The sequence below is a fragment of the Rissa tridactyla genome, chromosome 12 (assembly GCF_028500815.1).
Source record: "Rissa tridactyla isolate bRisTri1 chromosome 12, bRisTri1.patW.cur.20221130, whole genome shotgun sequence".
In the NCBI taxonomy this organism is placed as follows: Eukaryota; Metazoa; Chordata; class Aves; order Charadriiformes; family Laridae; genus Rissa; species Rissa tridactyla.
Window position 1 is genome coordinate 11,834,115 of NC_071477.1, and position 15,592 is coordinate 11,849,706.

A 15,592-nucleotide genomic window follows, 5' to 3' on the forward strand; every position below is an offset into this window, starting at 1 on the left:
TTTAGACAATGCCTTCTGAGCACAGACAGCAGCTCTCGGCAGCTGCTGACATCTGATTTTTTTTTTTTTTTCCTTAGTTTCTCAAGGAAGACTTATGTCATGGCTTAATTTGCCAGAACCCCCTGCCCATTCCGTAATTGTTGAGCCTATTGATGAATTTCTGTCACGACGGAGGCTGCAAAAATCCCTGCACTTCCTAGAGGTTTCATGAAATAGATGGCTAGATAGAAGAGGAGCTTATTGCTGCCTGCACCAAAGGGACAGCTATAGTGCAATCTGCCTCTCTCCTCTTCTCTAGACAGCAGGAGAGAGATCAGACATTCTTCAACAGAGGGAGAAAATTTCCAACTGTGTAGCAAGCTCTTATCAAACCCTAAGAAAGAAATCCGTAGACATCCCTGATCACTATGCTTGCTTGGAGACAGCCTTTAATAGGACAAAAAATGTTTATTTCACTACGTCGTTGCTGAAAATGAATGCCATCTATTTCTCAGTATTTAAAACCACTATGTCACGTCACAGGAAAACAGCACGTTGCTCCTGGAACGGATCCATATGCAGATGTCCCCTTCCCCAAAAAACTACATTTTCATCCATTCAAATGCCTCCCACTTAATTCAATCCTGGGTCAGTTTGATCCTTCATTTAACATGATCACAGGACTAAAAGGAAACACACGGGTCATTGAGTCTGGTCTCCAACAGGCATCACATCATATAATCCCTTCCACATGAGCCCCTAACAACCAGTCAGGCCAGCATATTAGAATCCCACACCAATTAGCTCTACCACACAACAGTTAGTGAGTGGGACCATGACTTAGACCAGAGGGTTGCATCCTCGAGGCCAGGGTCATCCTGTGCATTTCTACAAGATCCTAATCATCTGTATCAAAATTCAATTGTCTTTTATTATGCTCATGCCACCAAATGATCACAAATTTCCTCACAGATGATGAAGTTGCAACTCATAAGGTTAAAGAACACAGAGCAAGTCTAGAGGTGACCAGCAATGAAACAGCTACAATTATGTTTTCTACTGGTTATGCGCTGCTACTCTCAGGCATAAGGCACTCTCATACTGTTAAGAAACCTGAGAGATTTACCACCATAACAGAGTGAGAACAAGTTCATCTCTGCGTCAACTTGCTTGAAGCAGAATTCAGCAGGCTGTTCCTTTACTTCTACAGATCATTCCTTCACTTAGCCGTTGAGGAACTTCTTTTAAGCTAACCAGTAAAACAAAACCACCTCCTCATCCCTTCAGTCCCCGGAAGAATGCCACAATACCCTGAGAATGTTTATTTCTCTTCCCAGCAAGTGGAAACACAAATTAACTCACCATCATAATAAAACTTGACATTTTCAGGCAGAGGTTCATATGGTGGAGCAAATACAGGACCTTTGTGCTCTAGGAACTTCCATTTAATGCCTTCAGGGTAGCGCTCTTCTTCCCACCTTCAAGAGAGAAATATGAACCAATACAATTTTAAACTCCTAATCTTCATTTTATTACTATGTGGGTGTAAGAGTATGCTATAGAAAATCAGCAAGCAATCATTGCATTGCTGGGCACAGACCAAGTACAAATACTCAATGCACTGTAACCATTTAATTATTATTTTTTTTCCCCTTTTTTAAAAATAGCACAGCCATGTCCATGAACAGAACACCTTGGGTCACAGGTTATCTGATTACACCACAGTCCTCACCTCCCACTTGCTGCTCTTTTCACAAAAAACACACATCTGAAAAAGTTTAGAACTTAAGAAAAATTAAGAATTCAGTCTTCTAAAACAGCTAGGATCATGCCGAATTAGAGTCAGCTGTGACCTAACAGCAGGTCCAGGATGCCAGCTCAGTAAAGCCAAACAATTGTAGTATATTATGCAGCTGCTTTCAGATGTGGACAAGTATGTCATTAAGGGCAGAGATAAAGAAACAGATGTTCATTTATGACCTAAATGAGAACAAACCTGCTCGGACAAGAAAGATTGAAACGGGCTCTGTCATTTTAAATTCATTCCAATTCTTTGGGTAAAACAAAGCATACTTGAAGAAAAACAGAGCAGCAGAGGAAAACTGCAAACTTGCCTTAAAGCACCCCTGTAAAAATGTTTTGCAAATGATGCATTAGGTATCACATCACAGCAAGGTAGGGGCCACCAATCCCACATTCCAACTGAACAAACGCACAGGGTCAGCAATCCATCTACAGAGAAAAGGGGTCCCACCAGGCCAGTATCCTCCCCCCAGTTCCCAGTTCCCTGTGCCCAAGCCACCGATTCCTCCCCACGCTCCTCCCCTCCCCTCTACGCTTCTGTCATGATTCCCAGAACATTACTGCTACATGCTGCTGGCACAGGATTCCCTGCTGAGAAAGGCTATTTTACCATAGCGATTAATCAACTGGAAGACCATTAACCTGTCACGGCGCTCAGTCTTTGAATTGCCCAGACAACTTTGTTGAGCAGCCATGACAATAATAAAAAAAAAAAAAAAAGTTTAAGCTTCCCTCTAGTGCCAGCCCTATGGAGAAGTCCCATTCTGGGGGCATGAGTGGTTGAGAAGAGACGTGCGCGTACTGCAGGCATCTCAGAAATTGCGATGCACGAATACAGATCCCTTCATCCCTACCGAGATAACAGGGTCACAGTACAGAAGAGAAGCACTGTATAGAGGAAAAAAAGAGCTTCTGCTAGAAGACACTCAAAATGCTTCACTGGTGCTTGTGCATCGATAATTTAGGACAACAACAATTGTATGGGACACAGTATAGTCAGAAAGGCACCACCTTTGACCGCAGCACCAGATCTGACTTATTCTTATGCGAAGCTCAGTGACATCTTTAACAGCAATGCGCACAATCCCAGCTATCAGTACAAAACCTGCATGGTAGATTTCAGTCTCTGGCTGGGAAGAAGGCTCCAGTAAACTATGTTGATATAAGAAACTAATATTGACATTTGAAGTCTACATCCCAAATATTTACATTCCTAATGATTGTTTTTTGTTTAAATTAATTAGAAGCTAGAAATATAAATATTTTGTCAAACACAGGCCTAGGTTCTTCCACCCAGAAGCTCCTTCCAGCAAAATAAATCTAAACCATTCGCCTCTCCTCCCAGCCAGAAAAAGGTTATGCTTTCTGACTGCGTATTTTTATTCCTGTAAGAAAAAATGAGGGGATCATTCACCGTAGCTACTACTTTACAGGACAGGTTTGTCAGTCTTGCTTTTCAGCCATGGCTTTTTAAGATTTATCGCTCTGGTCTTTACTCGATGAGAAATTTTGTTCTTCTAGCCATTCCTGTTCTTTTGTAAAGGACGCATGTGAAAGAAGTACTAGAAAGGTAGGGGCTTAAATAGACAGCTGAAGCACATCGTGCCTTTTGGGAGAGCTGCAAGGGGTCCATGGTGTGGTTTCTGAGCCCAAAATGATCAGAAAGTTTGCCGCAAAAAGATAACAAACCATTCCCATTCCCACCCCCACCTTCCTACACCTCATACAGAAGCAGTTAAGACAAAACTTAAAAGTGAGTCTCCTAAGATCAGCCAATTTTTCAACCTCATTTGGTTTTAAACACAAAAAACCACTACAGCAACACTGCCCAAGGTAGCTCCTCGTCCTAAAGCAATGTTCCACACATGGTTTTGTGGGAGCAAGGAAAATGCTGCCTATTAGGAAAGCTGCCTTACTGATTTCAGCAGAAATCGTGCTCATCAAGTTTACTTGATTAAATCCCATATCAAACCTGTCTAAGGCGGCCAGCGTGGCTCAGGAAGGTAGACTTGGGGAGGGTTTTTCAAGTGGAACGAAAACAGAAAAGATTCTTGGGAATAAAAACCCAGAGTATACCTCAGGGATATGTTATTTCAAGGAAATGAACTTGCTGTAACACAAGGTGGGAGAAGTGCTCCTAAGGTATACTTCTGGATCACATATTCTTCACACACCGACACGGTGTGAAAACGACCTCTAAAAGAGCTCCACATAGTGATGAACGAGGCCAATGCCTTGAGAACGTCCACCATCAAGTATTCACATAAGTGAGGATGAAAATGCTCAAGGCAACAAGCACTTGAGGAAGCAGCCAGAAAAAGGTACCAGACATTCAGAAAATTGATTCAGATGGAACATCAAATGCCCTTAAGAGACGCAACTGAAGTGCAGATGAAACCCTGTCCAGCAAAGACACGTTATACACAAAGCTGCAGACGGACGACAGGAACATCAGAAAGATGCAGTTACCTACTGCCAAATTTTGCAAAACATGCTTTCAGAGGCAGTTTTCCTTAGCAGTAAGCACAAATCGCAGAGCTTGACACAGCTACCTGGGACCGTGCTGCCAAGGCAGGTGAGGGGAGAAGGGTACAGCTTTCCAGTAAAGGTTTTCTGTTGAAGGATACAGACTACAGTAAAAGGGAGCTGTGATAACAGAATATTACGTCAGGCAGAACCAGCAAGGACGGCTGAGACAAAGCCAAAAAGACAACAGATCCTTAAGGCATAGAGACCTTCTGTAGCTTCCTATTGCTTCATGTCCCTGTAGTTTGTTCATATCTAAGCACATCAAAAAGATGCTGTCAAAGGGATCAAGAAAAAAGTGGATTGCTCAAAAAAAAAAATCAGGATCATTTTGGGAGGGGCCTGAAAACCAGATTTCTAAGAGAATATACAAGCATGAAAAAAAATAAATCCGAGTGCTGATGTTCTGAGGAAGCTGTGACAATCAAAGAGAAACATGCAGAGACCACAAACACTACAGAAGAATTTTTCTTTTTAAAGGTGACTCAATAAGAGTGACAATAAAGGGGTAAAAGACTGAACCTGAAAGGACTGAAGAAGATTGCAAAGGCTTTCCCCAGCACTACGGCTCTATTAAAAATAGCCAAATGATCTGAGAAAAGAAAATGCTCACGGAAACGTCATCCCCAAAAGGTCATAAAAATACATTACAGGAGATTACAGGAGTGCAGAAAACACATGTGCTTTTGAAAATAACATATGCATTAAACTGGGGGAAACACTAAGGCCCAAACTTCAAAACACACATGGAACAGCACCTCAAATCCAGCAATAACAATAGCTTACATTACTGTGGATAGTTAAAAAAAAACCAAACCAGCAGGTTTCTTAAGTACAGCACTACTGATAAAGCACAGGCCTGTCTTCCAAATGAACCACGAAGTTCAGGTTTGTTTAAAAAAGGTTTTAAAAAAACCCTGAAAAGTGAGTGAAAGCACAACTTCAGATGCTCGGTGATGTTATTTTAGGATCCTGGGCAAGACAGAAACTGCTTTCCATTGAAAACTTATACTCAAAATCCATGATTTTCCAAACAGCCCAAGCTTCAGGTCACTTGACCAACTTTCGTTTTTGTGCCAGAGGCAGGAGCAGTTTCGAGAGGCACACAGTTGACATCCAGCTAGAATACAAAGGTAGACAACCCGCTCATATTGTACCCTCTATATAACACAGGTAAGATCTACTAGAATACTAGTTAATACATCTGCAAATATTTATATATTCCTGATGATACCGCAAGCCCACAAGTTTTCATACTGTTCTGACAAGTGTCAGCAAGCAGCAGGTTCCGGGCACAAGAACACCGGTATCTGATCATTATGGGTAGCCTCTACATTCTACAGATAGAAGAAAATAAATTAAAACAAAAAAACAAAACCAACAAAAAAAAGAAAGAAAAAAAAAACACAAAAAACTTATTTCTTGCTTTAGGTATATCAAAAAAGGTATTTCACTTCTACTTGAGAGGATAAACATAGCGAATGAGATATTTATTTAGAGCTTACCAGAGCGTAAGCCAACTATTCAGAATAAATCCTCATGAATCAACGAAAGCAAGCCCGATGTGCTTATTCAGTCAGTACGGGAGGTAAGAGGGAAAGTCCAGGTGCAGAGGGCAGCCTATGTCATTGATAGATAGTTACCATTTCCATTTTTGCTCCTCTTCTTTTTTCGGCTTCTTTCTCTTGTCCGCTTCAGGGACTTTCTTATCTTTGCTCTTAGCTTTCTTTGCTTTGCTGTCCTGCAAAACGAGTAAGAAACTGTTAGAACAAGTTACTGCACTTCCCCCCTCCCTGAAAAGATGTCTTAAAACTAGAAGACTGCCTCTCTTAGAGTGCATAAGTTTGACCACAACAACCGAATTCCTGTGGTCTTACTACAGAAATGCGCTCTTAGACCACCCTATTAAGTCAAAGTCTGCTGATAGTGCCACTTATCTTTTAAGCCAAATTCTCTTACTTCACACTTGGGACATGCCAAGTGCACACGCAGCCAGTTATTTTGCCTCACCTGATAAGCGGCGAGTCTGGGCCATAGTACCATGATGGCTTAGTTATAGAAACAGCCTCCTTGGCCTGCACTACTGTATGTAGTCTGGCAAACGCCACAGAGCACACAACACTGTGAGGCGGCTGCTGGGAACGTACTGGTATATGCTCGCTACGGAGACACTCACCATGAATTAAAAAATGAACCACATCGCCAGGAGGCGTTTGCAGTAAGTGCCACACAAGGGTATCTTTCCTAGATATGAAGCGTAGTTCATTAGTCTCAAATTATGGCTAACCTCTCTTCTAGTCCCCCTCCAAAAATATTTGCACCCCAGGTTCCTTCTAAAAGCTTTAAGCATTTTTCTAGCAGCTGATCTCAGATTCATTGCCTATGCTTGTGAGCTGTGCTACATCATCTGTGCAATTACCAGATGTTGTTAGTAAGGCTGCTCTGCCCTCTGCGAGCTACTTAACAGAAGGACTGTGAACTGCCTGGAACAGGCTGGAAGTTCACGTCCTGGAGGCATCTTCTCCATCCGTTGATTTAAGAGCAGGAGAGAAAGTTTTCCTGATTTTTTTATACATTATGGCTCAGGTAAGTTAACCTGCACCATAGGTGGGGTTCTATCACATGCAGCTGTGTCCCAGACTGGCCCCTGCCTCCTTACCCTCAAATCAGATTCCCCCTGCTCTACATAATTCAACACCAAATTGCCAGCCTGGCTTTTCTTGATCATAGAAATAAACTCGTCTTTCACAGTACCTCTTCTTCCTCTTGTTTCCTTTTCTTTGCTTTCTTGATGTCTTCTGTTTTGATTTTCTTGGGTTTGTAGTCAGCGCTGTAAGAACAGAAAGACCAGCTGATGAAAATAATCGATCTTCCAATACAAAAAAATAAAGAGAAGTCATACATGTACAAGGTTTGTGTGCGCAAGTTCACAGTATTTCTGGCATGTTTAATTTCTAGATAATATAATTTTATGCCCCAATGTCTGAAGACCGAATAATAGCTATCCAGCAAAACGGTTCCTGCAAGTTTCAGACTGTTGAAGCAAAAATCTTCCTTGATGAAGAACTAATTCAAAAGCATCAGTAGCCACACAGTGATTACATGGGATAAATGGGCAAAAGCTTTGTGGCATGTTCTACCCCCAACTCCCTTTCCTGCCATCAGTCTGGGATCTGCCCACAAAGCTCACTTTTTGCATCCCCCACCAGTTCAAACAATAGCAAAAGTGACTACTGGCAAATTCTTAATCTTTCCATTGCAGACATGAAATGGGAGGTCACAAAAACTTAACAGAAGGCAGCAAATGATTACACAAAAGAGAAGATGTCACACCCATCTCTCTTGGAAACCGAGAAATACCACAGAGGGACAGAATGCCACTATGGTTAAAACCCTTCCAACCCTTTAATTCCAGACTGCTAATAATGTCACACTATCTAAAGATATCACATAGATAGTGACCAAAGACAGCGTGATGTAAGTGGGCTTTTATTTTACTGGGTAGGTTACTATATCAGGCAAACATCATGTGTATTTTTCTCATGATTTAGAGACAGAAATCCTCAGCATAACCCACCATGTATTTAGAGCCCAGGCGAATCATGCCAAGGAGTGCAGGCAAACCTCCCCCACACCCCCAAACAGGCTGACAATGCGTTTTCTTCCTCTTGTGCAGTCATTTCCTCGCCCAACAGAAACCACTGCAGCCACTTCGCTAGCATTAATACCTCACTTGCTCAGACTGATTGATGTTTTACAACCTTCATCGCTGTCTTTCCTCTACCTACCTTCTGGTTTTTTTGCTTTTTTATTTACTAGCACTGCAACATTTGACAGCACCATCTGCAGAAGCAGGTAATGGTATTTTGCCTTGGACACCACAAACACTACCCTTGCCCTGCTCAGAGAGCTTGTAACAGCGTAAGAAGTCTGGTCTCAGACCTCCAGTCACCCATCTGAACACGTTTGTGCTGACGACCTGGAATCCCACCTGCTCCCTCAATGTTATCCTTTTAAAACTAAAGGCAAAGATCCAAGTCACCAGCACCCACGCCACTTACTCATCATCTTCTCGAGGTCTCTTCAGCGGTTTGGAGTCCTCTTTAGGAGACGCATAAAACCCATCATCATCTGGTTCATCTTTAATACGTGGTGGACTACAAAAAGAAGCAAAGAAAGGTGGTTCTAACTTCAAAACGGAAGACTCTTGGAAACCAGAAAAAACCTCAGTTTTAAGAAATGATCATCTGCAAAACGGGCATGTCTTCCAGTCCGGAAGTGTGCTGACATCCTGAGACCATGAAAAGCTGAGGTGTGTCATTCTCTGAATATCCACAGGACAGCATAAGGAGAGTCTTCCAGCGTCTATGTATTTGACACTTCTCAAGCAGCATCAACTGCTTAGATTTCAGTGTTTCTTTGAGGTTTTGAGTAAAAATTGTAGCTTCCAGCACTTTCAAACATTCTTAAAACAAAACTAAAATGCACGTGTATGCACAGTCAAACAGAGGGTATTATTTAGTTTCAACTGAATATCCTTATTGAGCTTGATAAGAAAGATTATCAACTAAACAAAGATGTGAAAGCTATCCCTGAATCTTTTGCCAACTAAATAGTGAGGCATGAGAAAACCACAAAAGGAAACAAAGATTTGGCAAAGTTAAGCTGATCAGTCTCTTTTCACTATCCGAACTACGGGAGGCAAATAATTCCGTCCCTTTCAACAGACCGCAAATATTAAATTAGCTCAATGTTTTCAGCCATAATGTCCCAAGACACCAGTTATAAGAAAAAAAAAAAAAAGAATATGAGTGCAAGAGAGACTATCCCTTTAAACAAACTCATTATTGCTAGATTTCACAGAAGCATTTCACTTATCTTCATAAAGAAAAAGATGTCTCAAAGAGTCCAAAATTACATTTTGAAGCACTTAGTGCTGCTCCACTCAGGTAGAAAAAGTAACAGTGCCATCTTGGGCTTTCCTATTCATATTCAATCTGCAATTTCTGTATCAAATTGACTTAGTTTCCAAGCCAACATGCGGATTTTGCAATTGGATGGAGTGTGAGAAAAAAAAAAAAAAAGCAGCATTCTGCTTTGTAGATCGCAGTCAGCAAGAGACATTCTGGAGTCTTATTTTAGCTGGTGATGTGTCCGTGAAGCAGAACAAGGCAGTTTGCTCTTTCACAGCTCTAAAGCCACTGCAGTGCTGGCAGATGCAACTCAGGGGAAAAAGATCCGTGCTGCTATAAGAAGCCATTTCTGTGGCATCGCCTATGATTAGCTAAGACACAAGTCTGCAGCACATAGACAGTTGCAAAACATCTATGGAAAAACAAGTATTTGTCCCATTTAATTTATTCTCCCTTCCAGGCAGAAATCTAGAACTACTGTTCGTTAAGCTGCTAGGAATTTTATCTAGTCTATTTTAACACTGAAATGTTTTGCAACATTTTATAATAGCAGGAAATAAAGTGTGATAATATTAAAAGAAAGGAGCTGTATAACCAAGCTGAACCTTGACTTGCATTGTTCCCAAGACTGTAACATTGCTCATCCTACCAAGTCTTAAGGAAGAAAATCAAAACCATCTGAGTGAGGACATTTTTCTCTGGTGAACTTGTAAAAGAACATTTCAGCAGGAAAAAAAAAAAAAAGAAAATAATTACTTTACTCTTAGCCAGCTTTTGGCCCTGAAGAAGGCACAATTGTGATGGCTCCTTCAGCCTTTTCTCAAACACACACAAAAAAATGCTGTTGGACATAAAGAAGACTTAGTTACCTTGATATGAGAACACTCAATGTCCCTGGCGAGATCAGCACATGCATGCGATTCTGCTGAATAGCAGAGGCTAGAATGAGTTATTATTAACTGTCTCCTACACCATGAAACACCTAGATGTCATTGCTTTCTATTTCCAGAGTATCCCCAAAAGGGCCTGGAGAGGGCGCCTCTTCCCTGTGCCAAGCGTAACTACTTAGTTTGCATTTTTAAATAGGAGTAAGAAAATGAAACAGATGGAGGAACTCATGTCAAGAGGGCACATGCAAAACACGCAAAGAATAACTGGCAGGCATGGACCAGACAAGTGTCTTCTCCCAGTCTCTCTGCATCCACAGAACACGGTGAGACTGGAAGGATATTTATTTCATTTTTTTTTTTAAAGTGGATTCGTAGAACTGGGCACATGACTGAAAGCTTTTCTTGACTAACAGATATGAACATATGCATCTCCATACCACAAGTCTCCAATAAGGCAGTAGACTGCATTTACCACCTTCAAAATAACCAATGGCTGGAGTTAGACAAGTCACAAGAGATCTCAGTTGGTCAACTATTAAGAAAAAGTATTCTCCTATCAATTGCTCACTTCAGGTTTTTAATAAGACTACTTAGTGATGAGTGATACACTGCCTAAGTCCAGGAGCCTCCACCGTTAGCAGGAATTTAGCAGAGTAGGACGCCTAGGCATTTTCTGAAGGATTTTACACAAGCACCCTCCTTACTTGTCACTCCTCTGCAAAGGCTTTAGGCTACAGTCACTTACAGGAGAGACACTCGGAGGCAACCCGGACTGTCTTTACAAGGCCCTGTCTCCAGAAGACTGCCTGCAGGGTTCAAGGACCAATTCTATAACAGAGGTTCTTTCAACTCCAGCTACCAAGGTTTCTACAGTTCAGCCTGTCCTTGACAGAACTGAACAATTTAATACTTGGACAAACCCAGCATGTGCAGGTAGATTCCAGGTATTCAACACCTACTGTCCCCAGTTACTAGGTAAGTGCATCAACCACCAGCTCCCGAAATTGAGAAGACTATATTGTCTGAAGGGGTCAAAAGCATTCCAATTACTTTTTCCCAAGACCAAGCGAGAGGAGTCAAACACTGAGCAGCTACGAAGTCAAACTGCTACTTTTTCCAAATTATAGATCTGATTTCTTACCTGGAGAAACCATTTTCCTTTTCCTTCTTTATTTTTATATCACCAGAAGATGATTTCATCTGAAAAACATAAAAAGTAGCAGCTCATTAGCACTGCCCAGAGCACCTTATGTTTTTCCAACATGCAACACAGGCAGGATATTGAACTTGTGGAAGGAATCAAAGGGCACTTCATCCTCTGTAGCCCTCAGTGACCTACCTGACACACCAAAAAGGCAACATTTTCTGTAAGTTTTAGTCAATTCAGTATTTTCTGGCCCTCCAATTGCTTCAGTAGATTGGAGTTAAGTATATAGTTTGTCCGACTTGCCTATGTTTGTCCTTGTATGGAACAAACGTGATCTAACAGATTTTTCTCCCTTGTCTCTGAAACTGAGCTTGGCAAAGGGAAAGGTAACAGAGGACAAAAATGTGGAGCCAGTGGACACAGCTCTGCTATGAAACCGTTTCCATTCACAATACCTGCAGATAAAGCCCTTACAAGTTCATGTATAGCACTCCCCAAAACAAGTCTCTGGGTCAGCATGCGGATAGTTCTCTCCAGGTTGATAAAAGCTTGAAGTATAAGCTATGTCTAACCCACTGACTCTGTACCGTTCAGTAGTAAGTAGTGTAACATCCTCTCGTCTCTCCCCCAGGAGACACCTACCTTCTCTTCCTTTCTCTTTTCCTTGTCTTTGTCTTTGTGTTTGTCTTTGTGTTTCTCTGAGCTGCCATCTTTGTGTTTGGTTTTCTCCTTGTCTTTGTGTTTCTTTTCCGAGGAATCTTTGTGCTCACTGCAAGACAAACGAGTATGTTTGCAGAGGGGAACAGGAGGAGATTTGAGTAATACAGACAACTTCCAGCAGTAAAGAGTCACAGGTTTTGATCGTTACAAACCATATAAAACAAGGGATAACCTTAGCAGTAAGATCCACCACGGTCTCCTGACACATGTCATCCGTCTCCTTGGGAGGAAGAGGAACAGGAAGGAACATACCACAAAACCACAGCCGCCAAGCGTTCCACTTCAGGAAAACCCCCGTCAGCCTGGATTGCTGAGGAAATCCACAGCTGCTACACTTCGAGCTCAACACTTTAGGCTGAATTCCCACCATCTCTGCTTTTCCTCTTTTTTCTAGTCCATGTAAAAGTTCACTGGAATAGAGCTGCCAGCCCCATCAATGCCCATGTCAGCTTTTGCTCAGACAACAGTTTGTCATTGTAGCAGCTCTCATCTTTGGAACTTAAAGAGAAAAACCGCTGATCTCTATTATTCCCAAACAGATGGGAAAACCAGAGCAAACAGGATATGCTATGTCCTTGTGTTTACGCAAAGTCAAACAGAAAAGGCAGGAATAACGCTGTGGCCCTCACTCGGAGCCCTTTCATCAGCTGCGCCTCACCGGCGTGCTAAGCCCGTCTGCCCAGCTGAGATGATCTGCAACAGGGATGGGGACCCACCAAAGGTGCTTCCAAGCAAGAATATGGTCTGCTGCTACTCAGAATCTCATGCCACAGCCAGCAGTATTGAGAGTCAGAAGAAAGGAAAAAATGCCCCCAAGGAGAAAAAAATCGACCTTTTTTAATTTATTCCATTGCTACCCCCCTCCTGATTTCTGAGACATTTGGGTAAATTTGGATCACATTTTCACGTTTTTCTACTCCACCAGAAAGACACACAGCTGTTTTCAAATGAAAATGAGTGTTCTCATGGAATGACTTGACTCTGGGAGACAGAAAGTCAGGAAATGCTCTCAGGAGACTCACAATAGAAACTGCAAGAACGGGCCAGGAGGATTAGCAGTACTGTGGTGGAATGCCCAGCAGCAAGGTTGTCAATTCAACAGGCCTTCAATACACATTTGTAAGGTTGTGTGGACTCTCCAAGGTCACTCTGGGTGTAAGCAAGCCAAAGGCATGGTGGAAATCAGGTTCCCTTCTACTGGGCATGGTCAGGCACCAAGCGAGTGCCTTCCTTGCACTGGCAGTTCGTGCTCCTCCTCCCTCAGCACTGGACTCCCACCATTATTGCCCTCTGGGATACACTCTGCTTCTCCTCAGGACTACATGATGTATGGCAAAGCTTTACTAGAAACAGGAAACTTCCTCATTTCAGTTATTTCAACACTCAAGTGCAGGCCCAAACTGATCTGTGGGAACACAGCCCTGAAAAACAGCAAGCCTGGAACGCCAGCTAAGAGCATGATTTTTAAAAAACAATATATGCTTCAAGTCTTCTATCTATCATAAAAAACAGACTGGAGAAGGGCTGGACGTTTGATGGCTACAGAAAGCAAGCAGCACATTAACCAGCTCCCATGAAGCTTGCGTGTGATTAAGAGGAAGGCAACCACAGTCACAAATACACCACCTACACCCAGCTGAAGAACTGCAGAGTAAAGTCCAACGCGGAGAGTTTCAGAGCCTCACGTAACACTAGCACGAATGGACCTGAACCTGCAAAAGGTCTAAATTATTCAAGCTCGGAGCAGCACACACTCCAATAAATACACGCCGGCCTTCCAAGCCCAAGCAGCTAACGCATGAAAATCCATCTCTGGAGGAAATCGGTATGTTCACGTACTGCGTCGCATTAGAAGAGATCAGTAGGAAGAGAAACCAGTTTCATTTTAACTCTCTCGCAACCTCTTTATGCTACGTATAAAACTGTAAAGGAATATCTAAATATTAAAAGGCAACTGGCACTCTAGAAATTCTTGTAGATAGACACACAGCACCACATGTTGCCTGTGAGTGAAGTTTCAACAACTGCAGACTATTCTTACCCAGCAGATCGTGTTATGTACACTGTGTGATTAGGACATGCGAGCACATACACAGAACATCCTGACACTGGATCTCGGAGACCCACGAGCTGCCTGCTGCTCCTGCTCAGATCTGACACGCCAGTTTCTACATGCTGATCACTATCTCAGACTCAAACCACCTATTTCATTTTCCTTTGCTCCAACTAGATTCTTATTGACAGTCTGAAAGCACAAATACCACACATATTATTAATAATTTTTAAACTCGGGAAGGTCTGGAAGTTCTGACTCTTGTACTGTTACGCGTATGCTAGGTACCTCATTTGCCAAAGACTTAAGTTTTACGATTACAAAGGTATATCATCATACAGGAAAGACCATAACGAACAAACATGCAAGGCTTAGACCCATTTTGTTCTCTGCCAGTCTGCTTGTGTCTATTTTCTGACTCTTTCTTGTTCTTATTTGGTATTTAAATCCTACCTGAAATAACATGCTTTACTCAGACAACAATTTGCATCTTCAAAGCATGGTATGCAGTGCAATTGATGGAGTTAAGGTAAAGTTCATGACAGTGTCTGTTGCTTGGTAGTTTGGAATAGCAAAAAAACCAACCAACCAAAAAAGTTTAAATTTTCAAAAGCACCATATTCATTCTTGCTAGCAGCCTAAAGCACTAGCTTTCAAATATGTGATTAGTAGAGCCCTGGGATGTACACAAAACGTGTCTAAAAGCAAATCAATAGATACCAATCTACACCTGCAAAGCTAATACTGAGAAAGTAAAATCCCATTGGTCTCGAGAAGCAGTGACAATTTGTGTGTGTGTGTTGAATGGTTACAGACTATGGCTGGAATAAAAAAAGCGCTCAAAATTTAGGCTTGCTTAAGTAGAAGCTCAAATGACATTCCTCTCGAAAGAGCGTAAGCGGCCATCATTGAAAAGCTGCTATACATTTTAATCTAAAGCTAAGATTTTTCAGCACCGGAGTCAGAATCAAGAAGTCTGGATTCCTGACTCAGTCTTAGTTGCCTTTTTTTTAAAATTTTTTTAATCACAAGACTATCCTTCCCCTTTGCTCTGCAGCGAGCAGTGAGATTTCTCACCACAGCAATGTGGGCTCAGATAACCCAAGGAAACTCTGTCTCCAGTTTCACTCCGCGGCTTCATTTTCAAAACAAATTGGTGGCTGGGCCCCGAGGTCCTGCTTGCTGCTGCTCCTGGTATGTGATGGAAGAAACTCCCCGGATAAAAAAAAATAAAAATCTAATTTCATGTGCTACTTGCTCCAATTTAAAAAAAAAGAAAAAAAACCATAAATTTCTTTCACTTGTTGTATGTAGGCTGTCAGCCCTCCGTGTTTCTAGACATTGGACCACAGCTCTGACTTCAACAACCCAGTCCAAAACTTTCTGACACGTGTAACGCTGAACGCACGTGCCCCTCGTCCCTAGGGGGGCCTGAAATCTGCATCTCTCAGAAAAGCTCATTTGGAAATGAGCTGATAACAAAGGCCTCAAGCAACAATCCTGAGAAGAGTAATTTTATTTTTTTTCCTCCAAAAGCAAAGCAAGTTGCTCGGATATTAAC

The 15,592-nt window shown here is 42.0% G+C and overlaps 1 protein-coding gene across 4 annotated transcripts in view; it reads right to left on the reverse strand.

The window, feature by feature from the left end:
• Positions 1-15,592, reverse strand: part of TOP1 (DNA topoisomerase I) — a 70,001-nt gene that overhangs the window by 15,259 nt on the left and 39,150 nt on the right. For 3 of the 4 annotated variants that reach the window (XM_054218011.1, XM_054218012.1, XM_054218010.1), the window contains 6 exons: positions 11,901-12,027; positions 11,253-11,311; positions 8,370-8,465; positions 7,063-7,138; positions 5,952-6,049; positions 1,342-1,457 (listed from right to left, as the gene is read on the reverse strand). In XM_054218011.1, the coding sequence (XP_054073986.1) occupies positions 1,342-1,457; positions 5,952-6,049; positions 7,063-7,138; positions 8,370-8,465; positions 11,253-11,311; positions 11,901-12,027 (572 nt within the window). Of the gene's footprint in view, positions 1-1,341; positions 1,458-5,951; positions 6,050-7,062; positions 7,139-8,369; positions 8,466-11,252; positions 11,312-11,900; positions 12,028-15,592 lie in introns of those variants that run through there. The other variant, XM_054218013.1, reaches the window with a different exon arrangement.